The sequence below is a fragment of the Dendrobates tinctorius genome, unplaced genomic scaffold (assembly GCF_039654945.1).
Source record: "Dendrobates tinctorius isolate UK_male_01 unplaced genomic scaffold, ASM3965494v1 ptg000009l, whole genome shotgun sequence".
Lineage (NCBI taxonomy): Eukaryota > Metazoa > Chordata > Amphibia > Anura > Dendrobatidae > Dendrobates > Dendrobates tinctorius.
In genome coordinates this window covers 3231325-3250088 of record NW_027361677.1, presented here as the reverse complement: position 1 = coordinate 3250088, position 18764 = coordinate 3231325, and the positions used below count along the sequence as shown (strand labels likewise).

At 45.3% G+C, this 18764-nt stretch overlaps 1 protein-coding gene across 5 annotated transcripts in view; it reads left to right on the top strand.

Moving 5' to 3' along the window:
* The window catches only part of LOC141095689 (hydroxysteroid dehydrogenase-like protein 1), a 185674-nt gene that overhangs the window by 103130 nt on the left and 63780 nt on the right, over nucleotides 1-18764 (top strand). Inside the window, exons 1-2 of one of the 5 annotated variants that reach the window (XM_073581926.1) lie at nucleotides 12156-12266; nucleotides 12570-12650. The exons of 1 other annotated variant lie outside the window; for it this stretch is intronic. In XM_073581926.1, the coding sequence (XP_073438027.1) occupies nucleotides 12648-12650 (3 nt within the window). In that variant the 5' untranslated portion in view covers nucleotides 12156-12266; nucleotides 12570-12647. Of the gene's footprint in view, nucleotides 1-12155; nucleotides 12267-12426; nucleotides 12651-12939; nucleotides 13166-18764 lie in introns of those variants that run through there. 3 more of the 5 variants (XM_073581918.1, XM_073581934.1, XM_073581908.1) reach the window with 3 other exon arrangements.

Here is an 18764-nt window from a genome sequence, read left to right as displayed (position 1 = left end):
GGCCTAGATTCAGTGTTTTGTTGATATAACAGTGGGATTCCCTGACTGCTTTGGCCTTGCAACGACACCTCAACATTTGCTGCTGTGCTAACCGGTGGGCTTACAATGGGGGAAACAATGTAGCGTTGCTGACTACCTTCTTTGTGATCAGTTGCACATGTGGTACTTGAGGTTTGGTGTTGTGTCCACGCTTGCAAGTGCATGCTGGTTAAATGTCTAAGCAAGCAACTGTTATTCAAATTTTTCAGATTTTTCCCTCGGCTAAAGGTCTTTGCGCACTTCTTACAGATAACCTTGGCCTGATCATGAGGATTTTGTTCAAAAAAGTGCCACACTGCACTCTTCCTAGTTTGGAAGACATTTTGCGGCCTAGCACCCTGTGCTATTTTGACTATCTGGACAAGCTGTCCAGCAACTCTTTTGATTTTTGGAACCTCTCTTTGGAGTGCTCCGGGCCTGCCAGATAACAGCTGTTGCGATGTCGATGTCTGCTGTGGATGCTCCTCCTCCTCATCTGAGCTATTGGAAACAGCACCCTCTTCCCCCAATGGATGCCAATCTGGGTCAACTGGGTCATCCATCACCTCCTCTTCAATGTCATGTGCACCTTCCTCTGTGTCACCATGTATGGTGGTATAGTATGCGGGAAGGGGCACCTGAGTCTCATCAGGGTCAGAATCTGGCTCTGTACACTGCGAGGACAATGTGGTGCTCTGAGTGAATCTACCAGCAGAATCATCTATCAGTGCACTCCATGTCAGATTCATCTTGGCCTGGGTAATTCACCATTTCACTTGATAACCCAGGCATGGTATGTGAAAACAGCTCCATGGAGTAATCAGTTGTATGGCCTGCGTCATCCTTCAATCTTGGTTGGGGTGAAGGACACCAGGAAAGGTGTGGTTCATGAACATGACCCCCCAATGACGACTCAGTGCTTTTATTTTTTACAACTGAAGAAGAGGAGGCGATAGAGCTGGAGGCTGAGTCAGCAATGTAGGCCAAAACTTTTTCCTGAAGCTCTGGCTTTAAAAGCGGTTTGCCAACTCCTAGAAAACTAAGCCTTCGAGGCCATGTGGAGCCCGACGATGACGCAGGCTCAACACCTCCTGCATTCGGTCCTATTTTGCTTTTGCCACTACCATCAGATCCACCACCAACACCATCATTACCAGCTGCCAACCCCCGCCCAATTCCACGGCCTCTTCCACCAGCCTTCCTCATTTTTGGTAAAAATGTACACAAAATCCCACAAACTATATAGTAATGTAAAACAAGGTACAAAGTGTATATAGGACAGGGGAGACGTAGAATTTCTGAACACACTTTTGGACACTGTTGGATTGTGTAAGGCCCAGTTAATATCACACCGCTATGTCACAGGCTCAATGTCACCATAGGACAGGGGAGATGTAGAATTTCTGAACACACTTGTGGACACTGTTGGATTGTGTGAGGCCCAGTTAATATCACACTGCTATGTCACAGGCTCAATGTCGCAGGTGTGAAAAATGTCACTATAGGACAGGGGAGATTTAGAATTTCTGAACACACTTGTGGACAGTGTTGGATTGTGTGAGGCCCAGTTATTATCACACCGCTATGTCACAGGCTCAATGTCGTAGGTGTGAAAAATGTCACTATAGGACAGGGGAGATGTAGAATTTCTGAACACACTTGTGGACACTGTTGTGTGAGGCCCAGTTAATATAACACCACTATGTCACAGGCTCAATGTCGCAGGTGTGAAAAATGTCACTATAGGACAGGTGAGATGTAGAGTTTCTGAACACACTTGTGGACACTGTTGGATTGTGTGAGGCGCAGTGAATATCACACCGCTATGTCACAGGCAGAAAATGGCTAGTGTATGACAAACTACAAGGTGTATATAGAATTGGGCAGAATAGGAATCTCCCTAGAGTGTAGGTCTGTAAGAACGGAACATGTCCTCGACTTATCCTTACAGAGTGACACACAGATAGCTTCACTGTGGCTGTGATAACAGCCGTTACACGGTACTGAGAGAGGAGGGTGCACGTCGTACACCGCTGTCCGGTGTCCGTAAAATTGTCAAGCTCCGTGTTTTTTAAGTATACGGACTGACACATGCTGTCTCTCTATAGTTTTGAATGTGATAAAACAGCAAATATACTTAACTGTTTGAAAAGCAGACAAAACTAGAAGGTGGAGGTCTGTAAGAACGGAACATGTCCTCGACTTATTCTTACAGAGTCACACACAGATAGCTTCACTGTGGCTGTGATAACAGCCGTTACACGGTACTGTGTGAGGAGCGTACACCGCTGTATGGTGTGAAAAAATGCACGCTCAGTACCTCACCAGGACAAAAAAAAAAAATGTGGATTGCTTTTAAAAAAGCAGTTTGCAGAGCAGTGGGAAAACAGCAATGCAGCTATCAGGAAGCCTTATAAGGCAGCCTAACAACCAACACAGCTGATCCAGCAAAATATAGCCTCCACTTGCACTGCACACACAGTGACTGGTGTGTTCTACAGGCAAAATCGGTAGCAGCAGAAGCAGTTTTTGGTGTCTTCTTCCCTGCCTAACGCTCTCCCTACAGAATCATCAGCAGCAGCAGCTCTCCCTATTCTGAGATCAGCATGAGTAACATGGCGGTCGGCGTGCGCGCCCTTTTATACCCCCTGTGACGCCCCCCAAAGCAAGCCAATCACTTGCATGCCCTTCTTAAAGATGGTGGTGACCCCTGTGTTGCCCCACGAGATGCATCCTCCTCCCCTAAGTAATCATCCCCATCATCCTCCTCCTCCTCCTCTTCTTCCTCCACCTCGTCCAGGAGAGGTCCCTGAGCAGACAATGGCTGAATGTCATCAAGGATTCCCTCCTCCTCTTCCTCCTCATCAACATTGGCTGCAGACGCCTGCTCCTTAAGGTGCGTCAAAGTTTGCATGAGCAGACGCATAAGTGGGATGCTCATGCTTAGGATGGCGTCGTCTGCGCTTACCAGCCGTGTGCATTCCTCAAAACACTGATGGACTTTACAAATGTCTTTCAGCTTCGACCACTGCACGCCTGTCAACTCCATGTCTGCTCTCAAAGTGCCTGGCCGTGTATACTCCCACAAATGCATTATGGCCTGCCTCTGCTCGCACAGCCGCTCCACCATGTGCAGGGTGGAGTTCCACCTTGTTGCAATGTCGATAATGAGGCGGTGGTTGGGAAGGTGGAGCAATCGCTGCAGCTTCTGCATACGAACGGAGTGTACAGGCGACCGGCGGATGTGCGCGCACAGTCTTCGCACCTTCTGGAGCAGGGCTGTTAACTCCGGATAATTTTTGAGGAAGCACTGCACCACCAGGTTCAAGGTGTGAGCCAAGCAAGGTATGTGGCTGAGTTTTGAAAGGGCTATGGCTGCCACAAAATTACGGCCGTTATCACTAACTACCTTGCCTGCCTCAAGATGTACACTGCCCAGCCATGACTCAGTTTGTCGCTTCAAGTACTCGGCCAGCACCTCGGCGGTGTGTCTGTCGCCCAAACACATCATCTGCAACACAGCCTGCTGACGCTTTCCACTAGCTGCTCGATAGGGGGACACATCGTGTGCAACAGTGGCAGCTGCAGATGGAGTGCTCGTACGACTGCGCTCTGTGGACGAGCTTTCGCTTCTGGAGGAGGAGGAGGAGGAGGAGGAGGGTCGAACGCCTACAGCCAACTGTTTCCTATACCGTGGACTAGGCAGCACTGTCCCACCACCGCTGTCCCCTGTGGACCCTGCATCCACCACATTAACCCAGTGCGCAGTGATGGACACGTAACGGCCCTGGCCATGCCGACTGGACCATGCATCAGTTGTGAGGTGCACCTTTCCGCTCACTGACTGCTTGAGTGCATGGACAATGCGGTCTTTCACATGATGGTGGAGGGCTGGGATGGCTTTGCGAGAGAAGAAGTGGCGACTGGGTAGGTCATAGCGTGGTACTGCATAGGCCATGAGTTCGCGGAAAGCTGTGCTTTCCACCAACCGAAAGGGCATCATCTCAAACGAGATTAGTTTGGCAATGTGGGCGTTCAAACCCAGTGTACGCGGATGAGAGACTGAGTACTTTCTTGACCTACTCATAGTGTCTGGGAGGGTGAGCTGGACTTGAGAGCTGCATATGGTGGAAGTAGCGGTGGACAGGGCGGACTGAGAGAGGGTTGATGATGGTGATGGAGTTGGTGTTCTTTCTGATGGCCTAGAATCAGTCTTTCGTTGATATAACAGTGGGATTCCCTGACTGCTGTGGTCTTGCAACGACACCTCAACATTTGCTGCTGTGCTAACCGGTGGGCTTACAGTGGGGGAAACAATGTAGCGTTGCTGACTACCTTCGTTGTGATCAGTTGCACATGTGGCACTTGAGGTTTGGTGTTGTGTCCACGCTTGCAAGTGCATGCTGGTTAAATGTCTAAGCATGCAACTGGTATTCAAATTTTTCAGATTTTTCCCTCGGCTAAAGGTCTTTGCGCACTTCTTACAGATAACCTTGGCCTGATCATGAGGATTTTGTTCAAAAAAGTGCCACACTGCACTCTTCCTACTTTGGCAGACATTTTGCGGCCTAGCACGCTGTGATCTTTTGACCCTCTGGACAAGCTGTCCAGCAACTCTTTTGATGTTTGGAACCTGTCTTTGGAGTGCTCCGGGCCTGCCAGATAACAGCTGTTGCGATGTCGATGTCTGCTGTGGATGCTCCTCATCTGAGCTATTGGAAGCAGCACCCTCTTCCCCCAATGGATGCCAATCTGGGTCAACAACTGGGTCATCCATCACCTCCTCTTCTATGTCATGTGCACCTTCCTCTGTGTCACCGTGTATGGTGGTATAGTGTGCGGGAAGGGGCACCTGAGTCTCATCAGGGTCAGAATCTGGCTCTGTACACTGCGAGGACAATGTAGTGCTCTGAGTGAATGTACCAGCAGAATCATCCATCAGCGGCTGTGCATCAGTGCACTCCATGTCAGATTCATCTTGGCCTGGGTAATTCACCATTTCATTTGATAATCCAGGCATGGTATGTGAAAACAGCTCCATGGAGTAATCAGTAGTATGGCCTGCGTCATCCTTCAATCTTGGTTGGGGTGAAGGACACAAGGAAAGGTGTGGTTCATGAACATGAGCCTCCAATGACGACTCAGTGCTTTTACTTTTTACAACTGAAGAAGAGGAGGCGATAGAGCTGGAGGCTGAGTCAGCAATGTAAGACAAAACTTTTTCCTGATGCTCTGGCTTTAAAAGCGGTTTGCCAACTCCTAGAAAACTAAGCGTTCGAGGCCTTATGTAGCCAGACGATGACGCAGGGTCAGCACCTCCTGCATTCGGTCCTATTTTGCTCTTGCCACTACCATCAGATCCACCACCAACACCATCATTACCAGCTGCCAACCCCCACCCAATTCCACGGCCTCTTCCACCAGCCTTCCTCATTTTTGGTAGAAATGTAGACAAAATCCAACAAACTATATAGTAATGTAAAACAAGGTACAAGGTGTCTATAGGACAGGGGAGATTTAGAATTTGTGCACACACTTGTGGACAGTGGACACTTTTGGATTGTGTGAGGCCCACTGATATCTGAGCGCTATGTGACAGGCTCGATGGCACAGCTGTGACCAAAGTGACGAGAGGATAAGGGAGATTTTGAATCTCTGCGCACACTTTTGGACACTGGACACTTGTGGATTGTGTGAGGCCCACTGATATCTGAGCGCTATGTGACAGGCACAATGGCACAGCTGCCTGTGACAAAAGTGACGAGAGGATAATGGAGATTTTGAATCTCTGCGCACACTTTTGGACACTGGACACTTGTGGATTGTGTGAGGCCCACTGATATCTGAGCGCTATGTGACAGGCTCAATGGCACAGCTGTGACAAAAGTGACTAGAGGATAAGGGAGATTGGATTGCTTTTAAAAAAGCAGTTTGCGGAGCAGTGGGTAAACAGCAATGCCAGCGTGTCAGGTAGCCTTAAAAGGCAGCCCAACAACCAACACCACTGATACACCACTATATAGCCTCCCCTTGCACTGAACACACAGTGACTTGTGTGTTGTGCAGGCCAAATCGCTAGCAGCAGAAGCAGTTTTTTTGTCTTCTTCCCTGCCTAACGCTCTCCCTACAGAATCAGCAGCAACCTCTCCCTATACTAAGATCGGCAGAAGTAAGATGGCGGTCGGCGTGCACGCCCTTTTATACCCCCTGTGACGCCCACCAAAGCAAGCCAATCACTTGCATGCCCTTCTGAAAGATGGTGGTGACCCGTGCCTAGGTCATCACGTTGCCCACAGTGTCCGTGGATCCTGATTGGCTGAAAAAGAGCGCAAAACAAACTTTTGAAACGCGACTTTGGCGCGTAAGTCGCCGACCTCGTGGCCGACGTCATCCTAGGGTCGGGTTTCGCTCAACTCTAGTGTTAACCCTATAGTCCAAAAGTTGCCCTACAATCTAGAAGAGAGGTGGCTCGCACATGGTTCCACGTACAAATACAAACACAGTGTTCCATTCACTCCCTTCTCCGTTTTTGTAGACTTTATACACGAACAAGCGACATTTAGAAACAATCCCAGCTTTGACTTTGCAATGTCATATGCCACGCTGTCACCAGCTGCAAATCCACACAGAACATCTGTGGCAGTGCACAAGACTTATGTTTCTTCTCCAAGTTCCAATTACAGGTCTGCTGGCTGCTCCCAATCAGAGACAAAGGTGCAAGAACCTGACAAGCAGTGCCGGCTCCATCAGAAACTTCATCCTCTCCTGAAATGCAGAGCCTTCAGGGGAAAATCTATGCCAGATCGCAGAAGCTTCCTGAAAGAGAACGGTATCTGCTACAAGTGCTGCTTATCCACAACTCACCTCGCCAAGGATTGTAAGGTCAGTGTAAAATGCACAGAATGTGGTACCACAGACCATAACACTGCTCTACACCCTGGCCCAGCTCCATGGAGTGCACAAAACACGCCAGCTTACAGTGAGCATGGCGGGGAGGAAAGGAACACTGATGCAGCTACGCCAGAGATCACTTCACAATGTACTGAAGTCTGTAAAGGGACATTAGACAATCCTTGGCTAGATCAACATTCTTTCACCTATTCAACATCAAAGGACCAAGCACTCCCTACTCATCAAAGACATGTGCAGGTACTGTGACAACAGCAGGTAGCAAAGCCACTGACTACCAAATTGAGTCCTTAGGCTGGTTTCACACTAGCGTTTTTTTGCGCTGCGTACGCATACATGTGCATGCGCCCCTATGTTTAACATGGGTGCGTATGGTCTAGCGTTTGTAAGCGTTTTCGTTCGCATGCGTTTTTTTGCAGTGTGTGCCTATGCGCACCGGACGCACCCTGTTGCATTTTTTGTGTGCCCAACCTGTGTAAAAAAAAAACGCATGCTCATAAAAGCGCACGGAATGCGCAAAAAATCACATTACCGTCTATGGGAACGCTGGCGTGCGCATTTCCATGCGCACGTCAGCGTTTGAAATCGCATGCGTTTTAAGAGTCAATATGGCTACAAACTGGTTTAAACACATGCGCATAAAATAAGCAAACGCATGCAAAACGCTTGATGCGTTTTTTGTATGTATTTGGACTGCGCACGTAGCGCAGCGCAAAAAAACGCTAGTGTGAAAGTAGCCTAAGACGGACAATTCTGCCTACCACTACCTACAATCATAGAGTGTAATCAGATCCCAGACAACAGATCTGAAATACCTACACCGGATGTGGCAATCCATCACGCTCACTTAAAACTCATAGCACACCTTATACCGGAACTCGGCCATCAGGCTCAAATAATACTGCTGTTGGGAAGAGATATCCTACAGGTCCATAAAGTGAGATGTCATATTAATGGACTCCACAATGCTCCCTATGCCCAAAATCTAGACCTAGGATGGGTCATAATAGGAAACGTATGCTTGGGACACATGCACGCCCCATCTTCTGTGACAAGTATGCTAACAAATACATTGGAGAAACGACGCCCATCTCTGTTTCAACCTTGCAACAACGAGTTCCATGTCAAGGAACTACCACACAGCATCCAACTACCCAATCATTTAATAGACTTTCCTCATGACAGCAGTATGGTGTCAGGAGGCTATGAGGATCAGTTGGGGTGCACAGTCTTCCAGTGAACTAAGCAAGACAACCAAGTGGCAATGTCGGTAGAGGACAAATTGTTCTTAGCGGTAATAGACAGGGGACTTGTAAAAGATGAGACCAACAGCTGGGTAGCACCTCTTCCCTTCAGAACCCACAGACCACATCTACAGAAGTCAGGCATTAAAACGTTTCTCCTCTCTTAAACATAATCTGCAATAAAAACCGGAGATGAAAGATCACTTTTTCTCCTTCATGTCAAAGATTTTTGAGAACTGTCATGCAGAACTAGCTCCCACTCTCAAAGACACTGAAGAATGCTGGTTCTTACCCAGTTTGGAGTATACCACCTTAAGAAACCGGACCATATTAGAGTGGTGTTTGACTCCAGTGCTAAGTTTGATGATGTCTCCCTGAATGATGTTCTACTGACAGGACCAGACCTCAGTAACAAACTGTTGGGAGTACTTATGTGCTTCCGTAAGGATTCCATTGCCTTCATCGCTGACATCCAGCAAATGTTCCATTGTTTCTGTGTGAGAGAGAGACAGGAACTTCCTAAGATTTTTCTGGTACAGAGACAGTGATCCTACTAAAGAGGTCACAAAGTACCGCATGAGAGTGCACATCTTTGGCAATAGTCCTTCACCTACAGTCACCATTTATGGACTCAAATGGTCGGCTCAAGAAGGAGAAACAGAATACGGATCAGATGTCAGACAATTCATAGAAAAAGACTTGTATGTTGACGACTGTCTGAAAGCCATGCCTTCAAATGAGTTCAGTATAGAATCACTGCACACGTAGAATATACTTAAAGTGAATGTTTTTTGACAGTGATAGGTAAAGCAATGGGTGACGTTTCGGCCTGATAACGGCCTTTATCACATAGTCGCCCTTTAAGTGGAGTATCAGTAATCACTGGGTAAATAATGTCACTGCTAGGCAATATTTCAAAAGGCGCAGTCTGTCCAGTGTGGCTTGTAATCCAGGTTCCTATGGAGCCATTGTCTTGGTGGTATGCCAGAGGATCATGGTGGCACAGTGTAGGATGCAGGCACCAATGCTGGCACGGCGGTGCCTGCATCCCACACTGCACCACCAATGATCCTTTGGCATACCACCAAGACAGCGGCTCCTTAGGAACCTGGATTACCAGCCACACTGGACAGACAGCGCCTTTTGAAATATTGCCTAGCAGTGACATTATTTACCTGGTGATTACTGATGCTCCACTTAAAGGACGACTATGGTGATAAAGGCCGTTATCAGGCCAAAACGTCAGCCGTACTAATAGGGAATTTAGATTGTGAGCCCCATCCGGGACAGTGATGATAATGTGTGCAAACTGTAAAGTGCTGCGGAATATGTTAGCACTATATAAAAATAAAGATTATTATTATTATTATTACATGCGTTTTTTTTACGCCTTTGGGCGGACCCAAAAAATGCAACATGTTGCGTCCGGCGCATCTAGACGTACACCTGGAATAATGCATGCGTACGAAACGCAGACGGACGCATGCAAACGCAAGACCATGCGTACGCCATGTTAAACATAGGTACGCATGAGGCATGCAGATGGATGCACACGATGCGCTGCGCACAAAAACGCTAATGTGAAACTGGCCTTTCTTATTGTCCGGACTTCTAGTGTGGAGCTACTCATCTCTGGAACTGCTGTGGTAAGAGATTCTGATATCGTTATCACTTGGATTGTGTCTGTGTGGGCTTCGGTGCTGGACTTGAGTGTGACTTTTCAGCCCAAAAGGTACATTTAGTAACCTCCTCCTGTTAATGCTCCACCTGTGTATTGCTGGACTTCTACGTTAAGTGCTGTGTGCTCTCTTGATCATATTATTGCTGGACTTCTAAGTTTAAGAGCCATGTGCACTTTTGTTTCATATAATTGCTGGACTTCTACGTTAAGTGCCGTGCGTACTCTCGCTTCATATTACTGCTGGACTTGTGCGTATTAGCAGTTGCGCCCCGCTATTAAGTTTGCTGAACATTTTTGTTTTGTGCTGTGTACTTCGTTACAATTGCAGGAAAATCTGTTAGTTTTTGTTTCACTGCTTGCTTTGTTAAAGACACTTATTTGTCTCCACTTTGGCCTAAAGATTTGTTGTATCCCACGCAATCAGATTCCATCAGATTAATTGTTGCACCCCCATTCAGATCGATCTGCTGTTCTGTGCAAGGCTACTCACAAAAGTCACCATCTAGAGAGCTGCACTTAATAGCTTTTTGCTACAGCTGAGGCTAATGCACCAAGCTGGCAGACAGCCGTGAGCCACGCATCACAGCCCCGCAAGGTCTGCACTTGAGACCGAAACGTCGCCACATGGGCTATTAAAAAGCACTTTTTTCTAATTCCATATGGTGTGCTGCCTCTATCTTTTTTGATTTTCTATCTATCTATCTATCTATCTATCTATCTACCTCATATCTATCTATTATCTATCTATCTACCTATCCCATATCTCTATCTATCTACCCCATATCTATCTATCTCTCTCATATCTATCCACCTATCTATCTATCTATCTATCTATCTATCTATCTATCTGTCTGTCTATCTATCTATCTATTCCATATCTATCTATCTACCTATCCCATATCTATCTATCTATCTACCTATCCCATATCTATCTACCTATCCCATATCTATCTACCTATCCCATATCTATCTATCTATCCCATATCTATCTATCCCATATCTATCTAGCCCATATCTATCTATCCCATAATCTGTGTGTGTAATGGAGTGTGGGTTGGAAAAATGTAAACGAGGAGGTTGAGCAAGAAATTACATGACAAATCTTTTTTTTTTTTGTTAATTAACATATCTTTATTTAGCTTACAAAAAACGCATACAAATCCGCATATAAAAAAACGCATGAAAATACGCATGAAAAACGCATCTGCGTTTTCTGCCAAGAAATGCGGATTCTGTGCGGAAGAATCCGCACTGGAAACCGCAACGTGTTCACATACCCTTATAGCTTTCAGCACTATAAAGGTATGCACATGGGTACTGTAAGGTAACGCTGTCATTCGGGTAGGGGATACTCGCTTGGTAGCCAATAAATCACATCCAGCACAGGTTTTCCATAAAACAATCACAGTCCAAGCGGTTTATTTAGGCATCATAAACCTTGACCAGCAACATAAAGTTCATATTAACAGCATAGCGTCCATGACAGAGCTTCACTCTGTTATCCCTGTGGTCACACAGGTTGTGCCGTGTCCAGCACACAGGCTCTCTTAGCCTCACAGTTATATCCCCTCTCTGGGTTTACCTCATGGCTGCTTCACCACGCTGCAGACGTCCATTCCCTCCAGGAAACTATCAGGCACGTGCAGCCATTAAGCGCAGCGTTCACTTGCTGTCAGGAAGACAGCCCCATCTCTCTCAGACGTGACCTTCCAAAACGGACCAACCAGGTCCAAGCATTCACTCCATGTGATCTACCCTGGCCACCTTATATGGTCCGTAGCCACGCCCACCAGGTCACATGGCTGTGACCTCATCACAGGTCCTTCAACCACTTATACACACTTTACAAGTGTTCTTAAACACGCCCCCTGGGTGGGTTTGTAGGCAACTGGTCATGCCCGTCTCACCAGCTACCTGGAGACTTCTCCCTGACACATTGGAGCAAAAGATCAGCTCTGCTGATCAGCACATAAGCAAGCCTCCATCCCAAGGCCACCCACCTTGAGACACATAACGATCCTTTAGCACCCTGCTCCTGTTACCACTCTGGACAAGGCTATCCGTTCGTCCTGGGACACCCACACAGCTCCCCCTAGCGGACACAGTGGTCACGACACCACAGTACATATTAATTATTTTTTTTTTATAAATGTCTGTGTTTGTGCATGCTCGTGTGTGTGTGCTTATGATGCTTGCAATGTATTACAATAAGATGCTTCAGATGGAAGATAGAGGAGGGAGGGGTTTGGGTTTGTTTTGGAGTGGGTGTGCTAGGTGCTGGCTTACAGGCCAGTGCAATACATCTTGGAACTTGTAGTATTAGAGCACGGTAAGTCAGGAGAAAGGAAGTTGTCGGTTAACCCCATGAGAGCTGGAGCCAGCACTGAGGATGTGGTGCTAGAGCATGATAAAAGGTAATATTGCTAAAATAAACACAGTGGATGTTTTGAGTGGGACATAATAGCAAGATTTATGAAAAAAAATAAAAAAAAGTTATAGTACTGGACAACCTCTTTACGTTATTGATGGGACTGTGTGAGCTTTTTGAGCTTGATTTTTTTTTTTGTCTATCAGGTTTGTTTTCATTGGATTTTTTTCTATACTTTCTGTATAAACCTACGTGCTGATTTGTGTAGCAAGTAGTTAACATCTGGGCAGAGGTTCAATATCAACAACTGTGTAATTAACCTGTTTACTGGATTTCTACCTTTTCTGAGACTACACGTTCCCAAGAACGAACATAGAGCTTACTCTGTGCAACGTATCACCTGTGGACTCTTGCTACACTCCTTGGAATGGTGAGCCGATTCATCTTTTTATTTTGTTTAATCTTTTTGGGGGTACATTCAGGGTTTTGATTTGCTCTTTACTGTATATTTTGGTAGTTGCTACAATTGAAAAATAGCAATTCTGACATTTTGATTATTATTTGTTTGACAGTGATTACCTTATAGGTTAAATAACTTTAGAATTTCATAAATTGGACTATTGCAGCATGTAGTAATACCAAATATGTTGATTTTTTTTTTTAACTGTATTTTTAGTTTTGGGAAAAGTATATAATTTTTTCGATTTTTTTTTTGTTCTAGGTGACATAAAACTGCAGTTTGATCACTTGTGCTATATATAGCAATACTGCAGTATTTCAGTATATAATGACATTCATGATATCCTATGAAGCTCCAAAACTTACTACGCTTCATAGGAGTAGAAAATGATGGCGACGGGGGTCTATAGTATGAAAAAGGCAAGCAAACTAGGCTAGCTAACAGCTGAACATACTGTTAGATTGAACAGGATGTACAGCTTGTATGTAAGTACACCCTACTAGTGCCAAAAGACAATATTCTCTCATCATTACAGGGCTTAACTGTATCCTGTTGTTAAAAAAAAATACAAGAAGTATTAGTTGATATTTTGTATTTCCTCCTGTAGTATGAAGAGGCATTAATACATTTTTCAACATTGAAATTGCAAAACCAAGAAGGACAAGTCATGGATGTGGAATTATGGAAATCACAGGATAGACATGCTAATTATATGCAAATGATAAAAAATTGAAACACTTTCAAAACATTTTGATTAATTCATTATCGAGTATGAGCACCATAGGCAGAAATGCAAACACTTTATATACACGTGTATAAGCCGAGATGATTTTCAGCCCATTTTTTGGGGCTGAAAGTCCCCCTTCGGCTTATACGCGAGTCATATATGGTCGGCAGGGGAGCGGGGGTGTCAGATCATACTTTCCCCCCCTGGCGCGTCTCTGCAGCCCCCCGCTTCTCCCTCGGTCTCAGGCTCCTTTCTTCAGCAGTCACTGCTGCGCGCCGCTCTGTCCTCTGCATCCTCTGGCTGTGATGTTCAGGTCAGAGGACGAGATGACGTAGTTAGTGCGCACAGCACCCTCTGCCTGAACAGTCACTGACAGAGGACCTGGAAGACAGCGGCCTGCAGCGGTGGACCGGGGACAGGTGAATATTGCAGGTGCTGAGGTCCTGAGCCAGCGGTGACACCGGGACCTGTCCCCCATAGCGCACCGGTGTCCCCACCTGCTCAGGACACCGACACCTGGCCCCCAGCGACGAGAGGTGAGTGTCTTATTTTTTTTTTATTATTTGCAGCAGCAGCATATGGGGCCTATTCTATGGAGCATTTTATTGGGCATAATCTATTGAGCATTTTTTGGGGCAGCATATGGGGCATAATCTATGGGGCATAATCTACAGAGCATTTTATGGGGCAGCATATAGGGCATAATCTATGGTGCAGCATATAGGGCATAATCTATGGTGCAGCATATGGGGCATAATCTATGGAGCAGCATATGGGGCATAATCTATGGAGCATCTTATGGGGCATAATCTATGGAGCATTTTATGGGGCATAATCTATGGAGCATCTTATGGGGCATAATCTATGGAACATCTTATGGGGCATAATCTATGGAACATCTTATTGGGCCATAACCTTTATGGAGCAGCATATGGGGCATATTATTCTATGGAGCATCTTATGGGGCCATTATTAACCTTTGTGCAGCATTATATGGGGTGTATTTTGTATGGAGCATCTTATGGGGCCATCATGAACTGTATGAAGCATTATATGGGGCTCCTGATTCAATATGGATATTCAAAAACATTTAACCTACTGATGTCTCAATTAATTTTACTTTTATTGATATCTATTTTTATTTTTGAAATGTACCAGTGGCTGCTGCATTTTCCACCCTAGGCTTATACGCAAGTCGATAAGTTTTCCCTTTTTTTGTGGCAAAATTAGGGGGGTCGGCTTATACTCGGGTCGGTTTATACACGAGTATATACGGTACATGTCTTGGCTGCTATTGGTGAAATTATTAATGGCTGTCTGAGGAAAGTTCTGCCACGCTGAATGCACTTGGGCAAGCATGACCTCACACTACTGGTCGCAAAGCAAGACAGCAATGGAGGCTGAAATGGAGGTTTATCCTTGTCAGTGATGAGTCCCAACTTTTGGCTTAGCTGGAGATAGTTCTGGAGTGTATGTGGGCAATGTCATAAAGAGGCTTTCTTGAGGGAATTTTACATTAGTCCTATTCTTGGTATTATGAGATGTGAGATAGCATTATGTACATCAGCCAGAACCCCCTTGTTTTCATTCCAAGTATAATAACAGCTTGGAGTTACATTTATTTATTTACTTTACTCACTTATATAGCGCCATTGATTCCACAGTGCTTTACTGACATTGATTTGCTGTTGGAATCAGTGGTACCGCAATTTCTCCAAAGTGTCCCAAGAGCCGTTGTTCAACACAATGTCAGGCTGTCTATTGCTTGTGCTACTGTAAGCAGCCTGAGTGGCCTAACCAAGCTACCATGGCTTACAGCGTCTCCAGACTTGTCTCCCATTGAGCGTATCTAGGATATCATTGTTCGATCATTCCAAAGGGAGCTGCCAGCAGCACGCAGTGACAGTTCAGTGCTGACAGCTGTCTGACAGCTGAGAAGCACAGCAAGGGGTGCAGGGACCCTTGCAGTCGGTCCCTGCACCCCAATAGCTGTGACTCTTCAGTCAATCTGACTGACCAAACACAGCAACGATCGGGCAGGAGAGGCTGAAATTTCAGCGTCTCCTGCCCGATCTCAGTTCAGGAGCTCAGCGCTGCAGTGGCTGAGCTTCTGCACTGACAGTTGGGTGCGGCGTGCCCGCCACCCCCCGCTGTTAACCCCCTGAGTGCTGCGATCAAGCGTGATCACAGCGTTCAGAGGGGGAGGCAGAGGGTAGAGGGCTCCCTCTGCCAAAGGTCGGCGTCCCCGCGAAGTAATCGCGGGACCCGACCTGTGCCATGATGACCCAGAGGTGTCATGACATTCTCCGGGTCATTTACATATGGAAAGCTGCAGAGACCATGCTAAAAGCATAGGCATAATACATTACAATGCTGGAGCATTATACCGAAAGTGAAAGTTCCATAAAGGGACAAGGTAAAAAAACAAAACATTTTTTAAAAAAATATGTAAAACAAATATTAAAAAATAATGAAAAATAATTTTAAAAAAACCCTAAAAATTCTCCTAAAAATACACATTTTTATGTAAAAAAATAAAATAAACAAAAAATACACATGTTTCGTATTGCTGCGTCTTTAAAAATCCCATCTATAAAAGAGTCACCCTAGTTAACCCCCTCAGTGAACGCCGTAAAAAAACAACAACCCAAAAACCCCCAAAAACTAGCAAGTTTTACCGCTTGGAAAAAGTGCAATAACACGCGATCAAAAAGACTGATATAAGTAAACATGGTACCGCTGAAAACATCATCTTGTCCCGCAAAAAACAAGCTGCTATACAGCATCATCAGCGGAAAAATAAAAAAGTTATAGCTCGCAGAATAAAGTGATGCAAAATTAATTATTTTTTCTATAAGTTTTTATTGTGTAAAAAACACCAAAACATAAAAAAATGATATAAATGAGATATCGCTGTAATTGTACTGACCCAAAAATAAAGCTGCCATACTAATTTTACCACATGCGGAACTATGGAGAAAAAAAAAAATCAATTCCTGAATTGCTAGTTTTTGTTCATTCTGCCTCCACAAAAATCAGAATAGAAAGCGATCAAAAAACGTTATGTGCACGAAAATGATAGCAATAAAAACGTCAGGTCGTCCCGCAAAAAACAAGCCCGCACATGACTGTCGGCCGGAATATGGAAAAATTATAGCTCTCAAAATGCGGCAATGCAAAAATTTCTTCCAAAAAATTCTTCCAAAAAAAGCGTCTTTTAGTGTGTGACAGAAGCTAAACATGAAAAAAGGATATAAATCTGGCATCACTGTAATCGCACCAACCTGCAGCCTAATCACTAATACCGCACGAGGAACGGCGTAAAAAAATAAAACCAATTCTTCACCTTTTGAGGCTTTGTGCATTCTGCCTCCCAAGGATCCGCAGTAAGGCAATCAGTGGTTCCACCCCACATATGGGGTATCAGCGTACTCGGGACAAATTGCCCAATGACTTTTGGAGTCTAATTTCTCCTGTTACCCTTGTGAAAATAAAAATTTGGGGGCAAAAAGACCATTTTTGTGGAAAAAAATATGATTTGTTTATTTTCACGGCTCTACGTTATAAACTTCTGTGAAGCACTTGGGGGTTCAAATTGTTCACCACACATCTAGATAAGCTCCTTGGGGGGTCTAGTTTCCAAAATGGTGTCACTTGTGGGGGGTTTCCACAGTTTAGGCACATCAGGGGCTCTGCAAACGCAACATGACGCCCGCAGGCCATTCCATCAAAGTCTGCATTCCAAAACGGCGCTCCATCCCTTCTGAGCTCTGCTATGCACCCACACAGTGGTTTACCCCCACATATGGGGTATCTGCGTACTCAGGACAAATTGCACAACAACTTTTGGGTCCTTTTACCCTTGGGAATATAAAAATTGGGGATGAAAAGATCATTTTTGTGGAAAAAATGATTTTTTTAATTTTACAGCTCTATGTTATAAACTTCTGTGAAGCCCTTGAGGGTTCAGAGCTCTCACCACACATCTAGATAAGTTCCTTGGGGGGTCTAGTTTCCGAAATGGGGTCACTTGTGGAGGGTTTCCACTGTTTAGGCACATCAGGGGCTCTCCAAATACGACATGGCATCCGATCTCCATTCCAGCCAAAAAAGTCAAATAGCACTGCTTCCCTTCTGAGCTCTGCCATGTGCCCAAATAGTGGTTTACCCCCACATACAGTGGGGCAAAAAAGTATTTAGTCAGTCATCAATAGTGCAAGTTCCACCACTTAAAAAGATGAGAGGCGTCTGTAATTTACATCATAGGTAGACCTCAACTATGGGAGACAATCTGAGAAAAAAAAATCCAGAAAATCACATTGTCTGTTTTTTTTTCATTTTATTTGCATATTATGGTGGAAAATAAGTATTTGGTCAGAAACAAGCAATTAAGATTTCTGGCTCTCAGAGACCTGTAACTTCTTCTTTAAGAGTCTCCTCTTTCCTCCACTCATTACCTGTAGTAATGGCACCTGTTTAAACTTGTTATCAGTATAAAAAGACACCTGTGCACACCCTCAAACAGTCTGACTCCAAACTCCACTATGGTGAAGACCAAAGAGCTGTCAAAGGACACCAGAAACAAAATTGTAGCCCTGCACCAGGCTGGGAAGACTGAATCTGCAATAGCCAACCAGCTTGGAGTGAAGAAATCAACTGTGGGAGCAATAATTAGAAAATGGAAGACATACAAGACCACTGATAATCTCCCTCGATCTGGTGCTCCACGCAAAATCCCACCCCGTGGGGTCAGAATGATCACAAGAACGGTGAGCAAAAATCCCAGAACCACGTGGGGGGACCTAGTGAATGAACTGCAGAGAGCTGGGACCAATGTAACAAGGCCTACCATAAGTAACACACTACGCCACCATGGACTCAGATCCTGCAGTGCCAGACGTGTCCCACTGCTTAAGCCTGTACATGTCCGGGCCCGTCTGAAGTTTGCTAGAGAGCATTTGGATGATCCAGAGGAGTTTTGGGAGAATGTCCTATGGTCTGATGAAACCAAACTGGAACTGTTTGGTAGAAACACAACTTGTCGTGTTTGGAGGAAAAAGAATACTGAGTTGCATCCATCAAACACCATACCTACTGTAAAGCATGGTGGTGGAAACATCATGCTTTGGGGCTGTTTCTCTGCAAAGGGGCCAGGACGACTGATCCGGGTACATGAAAGAATGAATGGGGCCATGTATCGTGAGATTTTGAGTGCAAACCTCCTTCCATCAGCAAGGGCATTGAAGATGAAACGTGGCTGGGTCTTTCAACATGACAATGATCCAAAGCACACCGCCAGGGCAACGAAGGAGTGGCTTCGTAAGAAGCATTTCAAGGTCCTGGAGTGGTCTAGCCAG